General features: G+C 42.5%; 1 protein-coding gene across 1 annotated transcript; it reads left to right on the top strand.

Annotated features, from left to right (window-relative positions):
• The first annotated feature begins 2,054 nt into the window (after positions 1-2,054).
• Positions 2,055-13,349, top strand: LOC142078816 (histamine H3 receptor-like). Its single transcript, XM_075141941.1, has 3 exons — positions 2,055-4,652; positions 7,296-7,462; positions 9,814-13,349. Exons 1-3 carry the CDS (start codon positions 4,364-4,366, stop codon positions 10,603-10,605), a joined length of 1,248 nt encoding a protein of 415 aa, XP_074998042.1. The 5' UTR covers positions 2,055-4,363; the 3' UTR covers positions 10,606-13,349.
• The last annotated feature ends 2,798 nt before the right edge of the window (positions 13,350-16,147 follow it).

Raw genomic sequence — 16,147 nt, 5'->3', positions numbered from 1 at the left:
AATTTCCAGGTTCCCAAGGGACTCTAGGACTGCTAAACTTTATTACACTTAAGCTGATGTCTTAATTCTTGCAGCAATAAGTAAAAATGTCAAAGAAAAGCAGGGAATTCAAAGTGATACCATATTTCTTAGCTTAATTGTTTAGATTCTTCTCCATATCTTACCTTAACAAGGTATAGCACAGCTATTTTTTTTATATATATATATATGTATATGTTATATATAAACTATGATAACCTGTTGCATGCTACAAAAGTGAGGATGTGTGGTTGTATCCAATGGAAGCCATTATGTGGGCAGTCTCCTTATTTAATACTCATCCAGGGAACTACAGGCCGGTCAGCCTGACCTCCGTGCTGGGGAAGATCATGGAGCGGTTCGTTTTGAGGGCGCTCACGAGCCATGTCCGGGACAACCAGGGGATCAGGCCCAGCCAGCATGGGTTCATGGAAGGCAGGTCCTGCTTGACCAACCTGATCTCCTTCTATGACCAGGTGACCCACCAGTGGATGAGGGAAAGGCTGTGGATGTGGTCTGCCTGGACTTCAGTAAAGCCTTTGACACTGTCTCCCACAGCATTCTCCTAGAGAAGCTGGTGGCTCACGGCTTAGACAAGAGCACTCTTCGCTGGGTAAAAAACTGGCTGGACGGCTGAGCCCAGAGAGTTGTGGTGAACGGAGTTAGATCCAGTTGGCGGCCGGTCACGAGCGGTGTTCCCCAGGGCTCAGTACTGGGGCCGGTCCTGTTCAATATCTTTATCGATGATCTGGATGAGGGGATCGAGTGCTCCCTCAGTAAGTTTGCAGACGACACCAAGCTGGGTGGGAGTGTTGATCTGCTGGAGGGTAGGAAGGCTCTGCAGAGGGACCTGGACAGGCTGGATCGATGGGCCGAGGCCAACTGTATGAGGTTCAACAAGGCCAAGTGCCGGGTCCTGCACTTCGGCCACAACAACCCCAGGCAACGCTACAGGCTTGGGGAAGAGTGGCTGGAAAGCTGCCCGGAGGAAAAGGACCTGGGGGTGCTGGTTGACAGCTGGCTGAACATGAGCCGGCAGTGTGCTCAGGTGGCCAAGAAGGCCAACGGCATCCTGGCCTGTATCAGAAATAGTGTGGCCAGCAGGAGCAGGGAGGTGATGGTGCCCCTGTACTCGGCACTGGTGAGACCGCACCTCGAATCCTGTGTTCAGTTTTGGGCCCCTCACTACAAGAAGGACATGGAGGTGCTGGAGCGTGTCCAGAGAAGGGCAACGAAGCTGGTGAAGGGCCTGGAGCACAAGTCTTATGAGGAGCGGCTGAGGGAACTGGGGTTGTTTAGCCTGGAGAAGAGGAGGCTGAGGGGAGACCTCATCGCGCTCTACAACTACCTGAAAGGAGGTTGTAGCGAGGTGGGGGTTGGTCTCTTCTGCCAAGTAACCAGCGATAGGACGAGAGGAAATGGCCTCAAGTTGCGCCAAGGGAGGTTTAGACTGGACATTAGGAGAAATTTCTTTACTGAGAGAGTGGTCAGGCCTTGGAACAGGCTGCCCAGGGAAGTGGTGGAGTCACCATCCCTGGAAGTATTTAAAAGACGTGTAGATGAGGCGCTTAGGGACATGGTGTAGTGGGCATGGTGTGTTGGGTTGACGGTTGGACATGATGATCTTGGAGGTCTTTTCCAACCTTAATGATTCTGTGATTCTATGATACCCTTCTAATTCAGTTCCTCAGCACAGAAGATTTTGGGTTAAGATACAAAGAGAACTTTTCTATTTATGCTCTGTAAAGCAGCTTGAGAGAGAACAAAAAAGGTCCAAAACTTTATATTCACTTTTGCAAAGAGCTGTAATTGCACCACTCTAAGGCAGAGTAGTTGCAAATTACATCAGTAACTTAACTGCCACTGTAGCTTTAACAATTTTAGCATAGATTCTCACTGAAGAAAAAATGCATAAAACTTGAGTAAGGGATTTGCTATTAAGAGGATCTAGTTTTAACTGCAATTGCTACAAACAATGGCTTTCAGCCTGGTGGCTTGTCTATTTGTGTGTTTTTTACAAAACTGTATTCTTTTGGAGTACAGTTTGGATCTATGATTTTTCTGCTTTTGTAAGATTTTTGCAGCCTTTTGGTCCTCACAGGGCTTTCAGGAGATTGTAACCAATTCTTTTCTTCTGAGGCTGGTGGCTGTGGATTGATTCATCATAGACTCCAGTCTGTAGAAAGCCTGCCAGCTCAAGCTGGCGTTTCTGGCCATTCAGGGACAAGTTAGGAATCAAAAGTATATTCGAAAGTTTGCAGTAGAAAAGAATACTTAAGACCTTAGTTCTTCTCCCCTCTTCTGCAGTTGAAAAGGGGGGAGTGTTACTGGAATGGGGAAACCTGTTCCAAGACCCCTTCCTGACTGAGGGCAAGCAGCCCCAGGTCTAAAAGAAGAAAACCTTTTACGTACTTTCCTCTAGGGTATGTGACTCAGTGCGGTTTCTGAGCACCCACTGGCGAAGGTTTGCAGCAGGTATACGCTGTGCATATGAGCTGCCCTAGGTTCGGTGATTCTTACCAAGGGATTGTCACTTTGAATGCGCAGGAATGAGCTGTTGCCCCCATGATAAGGTGAGACCAGTCAAAAAGGACTGGTTGGGTTAGGTATGAGGAAAGAAGAAGTATAACTGGGACATGGTAACGGTTTATACAGGATCCATGACTTGGCAGGATCCATGGCAATTTTCCTGCTGTTCTCTGGATTTGAATGCAGAGAAGCAATCACAGAAGGACTGTTACCCTCCTTAGAGGCCTATAGAAGCCCCTGCAATGTCTTTTATTATCAATAAAATGCAGAAGCAGAAATTCTTGGGGTAAGAAGGTGACTGTTTAGAAGATGAAGTGAAAATAAAATGATCGAATTTCTTTTCTGGTACCATATTGACATCTTGAGACGCAAATCACTGGAGGCATGGAGAGCACACCAGCAGTATATTTTGCCATGTTCTTACACTCTTCCTTAGGTTACGGACATCTGAGACAGACAGGATACAGACTTGGCCAAACCCTTAATTTGACCTCACATTTGTTCACCACTTTATTTTCTTTTCAGCCACATAATAGCTTGGACCTCAAAAACGTCATGTAGATCAGCTTCAGTATTTCTAGGAAAAGAAAGGCTAGCAGTATTACTTACTAGTCATTGCCAAAGTGTGTTTTCTACGTTTCCAGCATTACCTGGAAACAAAATAAAGCTTAAAGCAGTAATGGACATGCATGCTGTGAAGATATTTGTATGGATAATAAAGTTTTGCATTTTTTGTACTGCTGCCATTCAAACATTTAGTAAAAACACTTGGCAAATGCTAATGAATTTGTTCCCACAACAGAAGCACAGCCAGGACAGCCAACATTTTTCAAATTTAAGTATCTAGAATTAGACACCAAAGTGTTTTTAGAACACATAATAAAAATGATTGAATTTTTACAACTGTAGAATACTCACAGCTCTCTGCAAGTGGCTTCATTACTCATACAAAATATAAGCACTTATGGAAGACGCACAACTTCTCCCACCAGCGTGGAAGGAAAAGCCTCGTCCTATTAAAGTTAATTGCCAAGCTCTCATTCACGTTCGGGGAGTCGGTATTTTGTTCCTTGGTTCTGGGACGGCAGCAGCCAATGCTGTGTCACTGAGGCTGCTAAGAGTTTTGAAACAGATTTCAGTGGAAGTTTTGCAACTGATCTCTGAGGGTTGGACCATTACTGGTTAAGTGCTGTGGTAAGTAATTGTACATATGCTTACTTACAGCATATCAGTTTTCAGCTCTAGGGTCCACAGGAAGAGGAACAACAACAGCAACCGCAAAGTTGACCATGCCTTTGGTCAACAAAAATATATAACGCAGTAGAGAGAGAGTATTTGCCAAAATACAATGGCACTAGATAAACAAGGATGAAATTAGAAAGTAGTTTACATTCTCATAAGGACAGGTACCCAAGATGAAGGAATAATTTCCAGAAAAAGTTGATGTCCGTAATGCTAACAAGCAAAACGCTTCTGCAAGGGAGGGAACAAGGGAGGGAGGAAGCGAGGAAAGCAAGAGATATTCTCAGATTGGGCCTCCTGACCTGCACAGATAAGGATCAGGTTGCATAAAGAAGAACTTGCGTTTTAAAAGACAAGCTTGGAAAAACTACATATTTCTTACTGGTAACTTCTAGAGATGTACATGGTTTCAGATGCATTGGTATTTATTAAAATTATGAAATCTTAGGAAAACTAGATTTATCTAGCATCAGAACCTTTTAATTTTTGCCCTCCTGAGTCAATTTTTTTGGATGTTTATTGGATTTTTGGCCCATCCTGTCTATACTCCTTATGAATCTCAACCTTTTGCCAGATGGACATTTCTTCCCAGACTGAACTGACCTGGATATGCAACATGCACAACGGCACTGCCGAAACTCCGCATACGGCTGGAACGTGTAACGAGACTTTGTCCACACGGCCACCGAGCTCCGAGTTTTCACTGGGCGTGGTGGTGCTGCTGGCTTTCCTCATGGTGTTGCTAGCTCTGGTCACCATCCTCGGAAACGTCCTGGTGATCCTTGCTTTCATCATGGACAGAAACCTCAGGCATCGGAGCAACTATTACTTTCTCAATCTTGCTATTTCTGACTTTGCAGTGGGTAAGTCACAGCCATGGAGGCACGTGCTATTTGTTTCCTAGAAATCTTAGGAGAAGCAAGGGGGTTTCTTTTCTGGGTGATTTCTTCTACGAGAACTATTTCCCAGTTGTATGTCTAGAGGAAGGGCAAGGCATGGTGGAAACTGCATTAAGTACTTTTTTTTCAGAAATATACATTATCATAAGAAGTGGATTCTTTGCCAGGTAATGTTTAATGTTATCGCTTCAGGAAAAAATACTACTGTGTGTGAATCGATGTGGAATAACGAAGAATGGGAGTTGTTTGTGAAGAGTCTTGACTAAAGTCTAGATATTCAAACTGAATACAGCACATGTTATCTGGCAGATCTTGCATATGTGGTTGATATCTTCTGTTTCAATCTACTCTCACACAATACAGATAATCACTTGAAGTTTGCAACTAAATAGTGATGAATAGTATTTTTAAACATCTTGCAGTACGTGCTCTATCTGGAGTCATACCTTAGGAATATGTGTTTGTATAGGTAAATTAAAATAACAAATCAAACAGTTTCTAAGAATTTTGATGTTACACATATATATTTATACATAGGGACACATTTTATTTTGAAACTTGTACTGAGAAAAAGTACAATTAAAATGCTAGTGCGATGTGCAGTTGGAGATTGATATATTGCAATATTCTGTGAAATGTTGAGTGTCTCTGGTAAAAGTCTTGGTTAAATTACTGAGTAGGCAGAAAGATGGTTTTAAACAGGTTTTTCATGAAATTAAACAGATTTCATGAAATCTATATTCTGACTTGTCATATCACAACAAAATCTTTTGAAACTCTTTTTATTCTACTTTTTTAACCTACACATTTAAAAAGGATACTGAAAGAACTTTAGAAACTGTCTTTGTTCTTAAAATTTATTGCCAGTGTCAGAAATTCTGTTACAGGGCACAGCTTCTCATAGTTCGGTCCTCGTGATGTCCAGATCTCCTTGTATAATGTTTTGATCCCTTCCCCCATATGGATGATGTCTTCTTCCAGCTTATAACTGCCTTGTTGCGCCACAAAGCTCTTGCTGCCTGCTGTCCGGCTACAGTACACAGGGAAAATAACACAGCAGTGAACAGAAAACCAGTGGACAGATGGTGTTCTGTCATCTTGCTCACAATCTAGCACCATAGTGAACAAATACCGACATCTAGCTGAGAAGTATGAAGTAAATAATGTCCTCTATCAAAGAAGGAAGTAGAATTTACTTGGCATTACCTAACTTCCATGATTTTTTTTTTCTTGATATTACATTTACCTGAATGTCTAGTTTTTCATTCTAAATTTGGTCAAAAGTTTTGCGTACTTTGGAGTCAAACTGGTTTATAGTTCCGTAGCTACATTATTTAGATTTCGGATATACTTAGATTATCCTTTATTTCTACTTCATCCTAATTGCTAAAAGCACACACTTTCATGCTTGCAGACCCCGTTGCTTATTCTTTTGATATATTTAATCTGTCTGATTTTGACCTTCAACAACCTTTGTTTTATCTCTGTATAGCTAGATTTGAATAGAGATCTCTTGATTCTTAGTAGAGGGAGAATAACAGGAATTGTAAGATTTTTAGGGAAATGGAAACACTCAAGACACTCTTCGGTACCCGTTGCAGGAGTACGCACTACCATGAAGTAAATCTAAAGTTGAAATAATACCCTTTCCCCCCTCAACCCATGAATGTCAAAATGTATAATGTAACCTTTCGCTGGAAGGAGCAAATGTTAGTTGCTCTGTAGATGCAGTGATTCCACTTCATTGCAGTGTCGATGCTGTTCACTGCATTTCTGCATTGCAGCAAACTACACTGTTAGCTCTTCAGCCTCGCAGGGCTGCATTGTGACTGTCTGTAGACAGACACAGACAGAAATCACCTAGAAATCCATTAAAATGAGACCATATTGGCACTTTCACAACATCTGGATTTAACAGCCTAAATTTAGATAGCCATGGGCGCGGGTCACTCAAGTATGTTCCCACCGCCTGGTGTGTTCCCATAGATAATACCCTATCAGCTCACCACTGAAATGTGGTTATGATCAAGAATTATGATGAGAAAAAATGTTAGACTGGATGTACTTAATTAACTGTGCAGTTTTTGTCAGCCTTCTGATTAGATAGTTTTAAAGATTAGTCTGAAATTCATATTGTGTTTCTATAAAGTTACTTCTGGAGCACTTTTGGACACCGTATCATGCTTCTAAGAGGATAGAAGCATGGCAATTAGATTGTTTATTGTAGAAAACAGTTAGTAAATTACATTGGGGGGGGAAGATTTTTTGTTTGTTTGTTTTAATTTCAGTAGTTTAATAGAGAGTAGTGTTTACTTCAGCAGGTAGAAAAGTCAGTGGTTCCTTCCTTTAGCAGGTGATATAAACAGGAGGAGTAATAATGATACACAATAAACATGATACACCTTTCAGAAAGGTATTAATTACAACAATATTACTACTGCCCAGTTTGCGGTCAAGGGTTCATTGGTTGCATGAGAATACAAAGCCTTCCACATAGCAATTCCAGTCAGTATTGCGCTTTTATCAGATACTGCAGAAATGTTTCTTTGCTTTCATGAGCACTGCCTGCAGTGCTGACTGACATGTGCATTTGCTTTATTTCCATAGGTGCGTTCTGTATGCCTTTGTACGTCCCTTATGCCCTGACAGGGAGGTGGCACTTGGGAAGAGGCCTGTGCAAGCTCTGGCTAGTTATGGACTATCTCCTGTGCGCAGCTTCAGTGTTTAGCATCGTCCTTATCAGCTACGACCGTTTCCTGTCAGTTACAAAAGCTGTAAGAAGAACATTTCTAATTATTTCTTTATATATGTTGGGATTTCTATAAAACTCAGAGTGTTCACAATAGCACTAGAAGCTAAATAGTCCTTCATTATTGTACCGTTTTTTTCTGCAGAAACTTTGATGCTTTAGTGTTGCACTGGGACTCAGAGATAGGACAATGCCTTGCCTATGATTTCAATGTTTCCCTCCTGCTGCCTGGATTAGAAACTATTTAATTACACTACAGAGGAGGTCGGAAGCTCAAGGTAGAAAAGGGGCAGCAGGAGCTTGAAGAACTTGGGCTTTGGTCATTAGAAGAGTAGTAACAAAACTAGGCTGAGTTAGGGATGTGTTTAGACTTGGGATAAATTTTAAAAGGAGAAGAGGGTATGGAGAGAGATGTGGGATGGACTGACTGAAGATCAGATGAGGATCTGCATTACTGCAGGGGGTGATTGACATGTGCTGCCAACAAGCAGCTGGGTGGAAACTAAAGAAGAATGAATCAAAATATGCAGAGAGGTAAGAGGTGTTTCTTGAGTATTATCATTCTTCTGCTTCAGAAGATATCTGGGAATCAGATATTAGCATTCACCATTTCTAAGCTCTACCTGGTGTTTGGTCCAGATGGAAGATGATCAACACCCTTTGCTTTTGATGAGTCTGCCAGCTCGAGTGACATGCGCTGTGTTAGATCGGGAGGTTCTCGTTTGGGAAGTGCTGATACAATGCCTAATCTCTTTCTCTTCTTCCCCAGTGTTGTGGTTTGAGGGTTGGTTGTTGATGTGTTTTTTTAAAAAGCTGAACAATGAAGTACGAAAACCCCTGTATTTAAGAGATAGTAATATTGAAAAATATTAATGAAGTTGCAGAGCTCAGAATATGAGAAATGTAAATTAAAAAGGCCTCTGCAACCCCACTGATCTCCATGTTCTTACGCATTGTTGATGGTCTTCGTTTACGTGTTCACGTGCTGTTTTTCTCTTCTAGGTAATTAGGATAGAGTGAGTCCAGGAGTGTGTAACATAGGGCTGACATCCAAAAGAAAAAGTTATCATGCTTCCTCATGGACTTGCGATCCACTTCTGCCTCTGCTGCAAACCTAGCTTGTAGTCAGGGGCCGGTTATTCGAGATTTAACTTTTTGTGAAGCTGTGCTGAGCTTCCTGTCTTCTGCCTACTAAATTGAGATGCTTGTGGTCTTTCAAAGGGCTGGAAATTCATTATTGCACAACAGGAACTGTGCTCTGAGCCGATACTTTGCTTTAAGATGTAAAGGAGTCTGAATCTTCAAGCTACAGATATTTAAAACAGAGAATCTAAAATAATGTGTGTAACACTTCATAACTGCTCTGTTACTCACTGGCAAAATAGGGACAATGCCCCTCGTATTGTATATAGTTGTGAAGACACCATTCATTAATATTTGTATAGCATGCAGGTGCTATGCTAATGAACAGCATAGGAAGCTGATGAGGAAGGTAGTAGTTCTGAGTCTGAGTAAAGCCTGGGATGACAAGTGTTGAACAGTATGGAGAAAATAAAATCGTCCAGCTTCTCATTAACTGATCATCTTGCGCTCTGAAAGGTTCAGGGGACCAAGATCTAGAAGTATGTATTGTACATACTGACTGGGCTATTACAAGGACGGTTTTAACTCTCATATTTCCTAACTTTGGGTGACATGATTTTAATTCTTAATATTTTTTCCAAAGATAAATATTTATGGCTAGAGAGTAAAATAAATTAATGTCATCTGGGTAGACATGAAAACATCAAGATTTGCAGTAATACAATGAGCTGTTTACAAGGTAAAGTGAGTGTTAAAACAGAATGTTTCAATAAAGCAGGGGATGTTAAAGCATATGTGTGGGATAGATTTTTCTGCTATGGCAAGAGGAAATAGTATTAAAAATTACATTGTCTAGTGTTTGCAGTCTCACATGGCAACCTGTCTAATATAGAAGGCTTCTACTTTTGCCTGCGCAGCAAGGAAGTCCCACAGCTGCTTTCACTCCCCTCTGAGCCTGGGCATTTCATGAATCATAAACTGATTGCTTATTGCTACCTTACTGTGGTGGTGATGAAAACAAGCCATGTCCTTTCACACCTGGAAGCCAAACAGTAGTTTAGCCATCATAATTTCTGCTCCTCTCCAATCCCAAGTATTAAAATCAATCATAGAGCTACAATATTTGGTGAGCAAGACTAACAGAGTTTTTCAGGACCTTACATAAATGAAAATGTTCTAGGTGTCCAGGGAATTACAGAACGAATATTATATTTGGCTTGCTTGCTTATGTTTTTTTGAGATAGTTGTTCCAAAATGTTACCTGAAGACGTGACACGTCCTTTTCCCTCACAGGTATCTTACAGAGCCCAGCAGGGAATAACGTCCAACCCTGTCATCAAGATGGTGGCCATCTGGGTCTTTGCCTTCCTCCTCTACTGCCCAGCAATCCTCTTCTGGGAGCACGTGGCTGGACACAGCGTGGTAGCGGCGGATCAGTGCTATGCCGAGTTCTTCAACAACTGGTATTTCCTCCTGTGTGCATCCACCCTGGAGTTCTTCGTGCCGCTGCTCTCGGTGACCTACTTCAATGTGCACATCTTCCACAACATCCAGAGGCGCCAGCGGCACGGCAGCACGCAGGACTGCGAGCCTCCAAGGAGCGGCAGTCTGTCCTGGAGATTTTGCCTCTTGCCAACGCCAGGAGCATCTCCTCCATCGGAAACAGAAGACAGTGTTTCTTCCTCCACAAGGCCAAAGAAAGAGTCTTTGGTAACTGAGAGCTCATCTCCAACCAGAGGCAATTCCGTAACCCCAGAAAAGGACTTTTCTGTTTCTTTCTGTTCAAGGACCGGGTCAAAACTGCAGCGGGACAAGAAAATAGCGAAGTCACTTGCCATAATTGTGTGTGTCTTCGCAATCTGCTGGGCCCCATACACTTTGCTAATGATTATTCGTGGGGCCTGCCAAGGAGCGTGCATCCATAACTCTTTGTATGAAATAACCTTTTGGCTTTTGTGGCTCAATTCCTCTCTGAATCCATTTCTCTACCCTCTCTGTCATATGAGGTTTCGAATAGCTTTCATGAAAATACTATGTCCCAAAAAGTTTGCAACACTGAGATCACGTAACACATCTTGTTTTTAGAGATTTAAAATAAATGACTTAGAGATAAGAGGTTCCTGTCTTATTTAGTGCTATTTTTTCATATATATCTTCAATAGAAACAAAGAAAAAACTTTTGTTTACTAATGGCATTGGTTAAGAGTGCAGCAGAGGCATGCATTTGGCCTGATTTTGGTAGTTTTCAGGATTTTGTTTTTGGTTTTGCTAGCCTGATGCCAAGTTAAACACCATCTAGTTCAATGAAAAGAATAACAAGTTGTGCTGGATGTCATTCTTGGTTTGTGGATTTGAGGTACTTTTCTTTTTTTTCTTTTTTTTTATATAGAGCTGGTACTATGAAAGAACTCTTCTATAGGTATCTCCATAGAGGTTCATTGGAGGGAGATACCTATTTATGTATGTGTTGAAGCAAAATTTATGTCCTGTTTGTGAACCTAAAGCTACCAGTGAAGAAGCAGTTCTGCTACATTTTTGAAAGGTTGTATAAATACTCACAGGAGCAGTATAATTTCATTTTAAAAACTATTATGAAGGCAAGATAGTGCCCTGTAGTCATTATAATTCCCGCAGTAAGCAATATGCAGTGAATGGACTGCCTAATCCGGCATATCTGTCCTTTTCTAATTTTAATATAGTCCATGCCCGGTGTTGCAGGACGAAGTACATGTAAGTTAGTTATTCTGGATGATTTTCAGAGAATGAAAGTTTCCGTGGTAATGGAATTTTGAGATCGGTTATCAAAATTGTCACAGGCATAAATGGTTGTTACTCTTTTCACCAGTACTGTCTTTTCTCCTGACAGTGGCTGCCTCTTTGGTCATGCTTAAATTATCTTTAGTGCCAGATTTGTGCACTATTTGATTACCTAATAGATATGCCAGGCTTGGGCACATGATCACATTCCTGTTGAATTAGCAGAGCAAGCGATACAAAGTTCATGCTGGATTTACGATTTTGGCTGGCTGTGCGAGAACAGACAATACCCTCTTGGGTGTAAAGCTTTGCAACTGCAAAGATATTCCATCAAAACGTCTGGAACAAATCTGAACTGACAGAGTGATTTTTATACTAGATGAGTTCTTTGTGTCCTGTTACTGTGACATTATATAGATTTTCTCTGCCACTGAACCAGTATCAAACAGGATTTTTTCTATCACTGAATAAGGGCCATATTCACTGTTTGAGAATGGGATTCACAGAGGTCTAGCTGAAAGCTGACACAGAGGTGTCTTAAGCAGTTATTAATAAACAATGTGGGTGAATATGCAGTGCTGAAAGGAGTGGGTGAAGGCAATGGAGCTTGATTATAACCCATTCCATGTACCAAACTTTCTTGCCTTGTGTTGGGTGTTGTAACTCACCCAGAAGGCTTTCATGGATGGGTAAGTGAGAGTCACTGGTTAAATTTTTTTCTCTCCTTTTATATGATTTTCTTTCCTCTTTGTATATATATAGAAATGTATAAAATATGGAAAGAGAAATCTGATGTAGAGAACAATGAAGAGCAATAGTCAGTTTAAATAGTATTTTTTATCTAATTTGAAATTGGGTGTAAAAGTGTTGCAAAAGCAGAGTACTCCTTTGCAAGCACAATTCAAATGCATGTAAGCGGCTTAATCATAACACAAAAGTCGATGGCTTTGAGGAGCTAAAATGCCGTTCTGTTCAGAAGTCTGGAACGGAAGACTTCTCTTGCCGGTTTTCATGCTGGTGGAAGATTGTCTTTCACCACTCATTCTCGTTCTGCTTCCTTGCCTCACATGGATAGTGTTATGGATTGTGAGCCTGATTGCTAAGAGAGATACAGCTTCAGGAGGAGGGCATTGATTCAGCACAGCTGTTTTCACGGTCTTGAGCTAAGGTGCTGGCATAGATTTTGTGGGGGTTGTTTTTCTGTGAGGCGTAAAAAAACCAAACACACACACACACACATTCAAAACATTTATAGAATAGCTAGTGTACTAAATAAACATCTTTTAAACAGAGAAACTGTAGGTAGGCCCAAAATGGGAAAGTATTTGAGTCGTCTGCTTTTCTATCCCTATCCTTTTAGTATCAAAATTCAGTTTGCATTTTGTAATTAAAGAATGTGTTGTTTACTTTGGAAAAATGGCCTACAAAATTATTGACTAGGTAAACTGTATCCACATTTTGCAGTACTGGAAAAATAGGATTTGTCTGGGAGCACAATGTGCAGCAAATTTGAAACCACGTAGAGTAGTGAAGCTACTAGAGATCAATGGTTTTCATGTTCTATGTCCACACACACGAGGTTCAAACTGTTTTGTCAGACCGCTCCTGTGTATTGGAAGAATTCGTTGTATTTTTCTAATTGTTGAAAATTCTGCTCAGTGCTCCCAGGCTGAGTCAAGCACTTAGTTGCTGTGCTCACAGAATTAAAGCTGTCTTGGTCAAGGTGGCATCCTACGTCTTCTCCTCCCTATCGGACATTTTGCAGGGTTATGGTAAGATACTTATTCAGCATCTGTTCTTGGGCGTACCTTTCATGCGCTGACACAAAAGGACTTTGCTTGCCAGAGTGATTTCTAAGCCAAGTCTCTCTATCCACTCACTCATCCATTTCACCATTTCATGTCCTTGAATTTTCTTCTGTCTTTGCAGATGTCCAATGGGTCTTGTAAATACATAGTGACAGTAGTCATATGACTCTGTGAGGTTCAACTCAAACCACAACAGTGTTTTTCTAACTTGACCTTCTCAGGTCTTAAAAAAACCCAAACAAATAAAACATATATGTTGGAAGAAATTGTGTTATCTTTTGTTTGTTTGTTTATTTATTTCTGGGATCAGTATTTAACGCTAATGATTCTCCTAATGTCTGTCTCCTTTAGGCTACGGTTTTCCTCCACAGGAAGGAAGGAAGGAGAGACCACATTGATTTATCCCTCAGGTCCGTGAAAGACTATGATTAAAACTTCAACGTTTGATTTATTCCCTAATTTTTAAAAGCAAATGATTAATCTCCCCTTGTCCACTAATCTAGTCATTTTATCAAAGAAGACAACCAAGTTGCTCAGGCATGATTTGGTAAACCCATGCTGACTGTTCCCAGTCGTCTCTTCCTCCCTCAAGTTCTCAGGAACACCTACCAAGAGGACTTTCTCTATTATTTTCCCGGGGACCAAAGAGAGGCTGACCTTTAGTCCTTGTGGCATCACTTGAAGATGGTTGCAACATTTGCTTTTCTTCAGTTGTTGGGAACCTCCCTTCATCTCCATGACCTTTCAAAGAGGATAGAAAGATCTTGCAAGGATGGTAGCTGGTTCTCTCAGCAGCCTTGGATGCAGCCCATCAGGTCCCATGAACTCTTATGGGTCAAGTCCTCTAAAGTAATCACAGAATCATAGAATCATTAAGGTTGGAAAAGACCTCTAAGATCATCGAGTCCAACCATCAACTCAACACCACCATGCCCACTACACCATGTCCCTAAGCGCCACACCTACACGTCTTTTAAATACTTCCAGGGATGGTGACTCCACCACTTCCCTGGGCAACCTGTTCCAAGGCCTGACCACTCTTTCAGTAAAGAAATTTCTCCTAATGTCCAGTCTAAACCTCCCTTGGCGCAACTTGAGGCCATTTCCTCTCGTCCTATCGCTTGTTACTTGGCAGAAGAGACCAACCCCCACCTCGCTACAACCTCCTTTCAGGTAGTTGTAGAGCGTGATAAGGTCTCCCCTCAGCCTCCTAGTCTCCAGGCTAAACAACCCCAGTTCCCTCAGCCGCTCCTCATAAAACTTGTTCTCTAGATCCTTCACCAGCTTCGTTGCCCTTCTCTGGACACGCTCCAGCACCTCCATGTCCTTCTTGTAGTGAGGGGCCCAAAACTGAACACAGGATTCGAGGTGCGGTCTCACCAGTGCCGAGTACAGGGGCACGATCACCTCCCTACTCCTGTTGGCCACCCTGTTTCTGATACAGGCCAGGATGCCATTGGCCTTCTGAGCCACCTGGGCATGCTGCCGGCTCATGTTCAGCTGGCTCATGTCAACCAGCACCCCCAGGTCCTTTTCCTCTGGGCAGCTTTCCAGCCACTCTTCCCCAAGCCTGTAGCGTTGCCTGGGGTTGTTGTGGCCGAAGTGCAGGACCCGGCACTTGGCCTTGTTGAACCTCATACAGTTGGCCTCAGCCCATCAATCCAGGCTGTCCAGGTCCCTCTGCAGAGCCTTCCTACCCTCCAGCAGATCAACACTCCCGCCCAGCTTGGTGTCGTCTGCAAACTTACTGAGGGAGCACTCGATCCCCTCATCCAGATCATTGATAAAGATATTGAACAGGACCGGCCCCAAAACTGAGCCCTGGGGAACACCGCTCGTGACCGGCCGCCAACTGGATTTAACTCCGTTCACCACAACTCTTTGGGCCTGGCCGTCCAGCCAGTTTTTTACCCAGCGAAGAGTGCACCTGTCTAAGCTGTGAGCCGCCAGCTTCTCTAGGAGAATGCTGTGGGAGACAGTGTCAAAGGCTTTACTTTTTTTTAATCCCTACGTTATTCTTACCTGCTCCTGACAAGTCTCCTCCTTGAACTCATTCACTAAGCATGGAGGAGAGGGAGACCTAATTAGTGAAGAATGAAGCAAAGAAAGCATTGGGTACCTCAGCCTTATCCACATCTACTGTCACTAAGTCACTGACTCCATTCAGCAAAGCACCTACCTTTTTCTTATTCAGCATTTTACTATTCATGAGGTGGCTGAAGTTCTTCATGGTGTCCTTGATGTCCTTTACAAGCATCAATTCTAGGTGAGCTTTGATTTTCCTAACATCATGCTTAGGTAGCCAGGCAACATTTCTAAATTCCTCCTTTGTAGTCAGTCCCTGCTTCAAACTCCTCCATGCTGTCTTTTTGCACTATAGCTTCCCTGGTTAGCCAGTCTCCTGATACGTCTACTTGTTTTCTTGAGAATTGGGATGGGCTTGTCTTGTGCGTGGAGGCTGCTGTCCTTAAAGGCCTGCACATTCCCTGAGCTCTTTTGCACTTCAGAGCTGCCTCCCATGGGATCCCACTTACAGCTGTCCTGAATAAACCAAAGTCTGCTCGCCTGAACTCCATGGTCTGTACTCTGCTACTCTCCTTCCTCACTCCCTTTAGGATCCTGAACTTCACTACCTCATAGTCACTACAGCCAAGGCTGCCATTGATTACGCATCCTTAACCAGCTCCTCTTTACCAGTGAACAGCTGATCTATCTGTGTGTCACCTTCATTGGCCTATTCAGTACTCCTATCAGGAAGTTCTGCCTGACACCCTTCAGGAATCTTGTTGACTGCTTGTACCTGCTGTGTTGCCCTTCCAGCAGGTGTCATGAACATTGAAGTCCCACACAAGAAACAGGGTCTGTGAACCAGATGCTTCCTTGATTTGCTTAAAGACTTCATCACCTCCCTCACCCTGAGCGGGGTGCTCTGCAACGCACTCCCGCCACTATGTCACCCATGTCACTGGCTTCGTGACTGGTGGCTTTGTGACTGCACAGGGAGCTCTAGTTCCTCCTGTGCTATTCGCAGGCTGCATTTGTGCACATGCACCCGAGGCAGG

This window comes from Calonectris borealis, chromosome 2 (assembly GCF_964195595.1).
Source record: "Calonectris borealis chromosome 2, bCalBor7.hap1.2, whole genome shotgun sequence".
NCBI lineage: Eukaryota > Metazoa > Chordata > Aves > Procellariiformes > Procellariidae > Calonectris > Calonectris borealis.
This window is presented reverse-complemented; position numbering and strand designations above follow the sequence as displayed.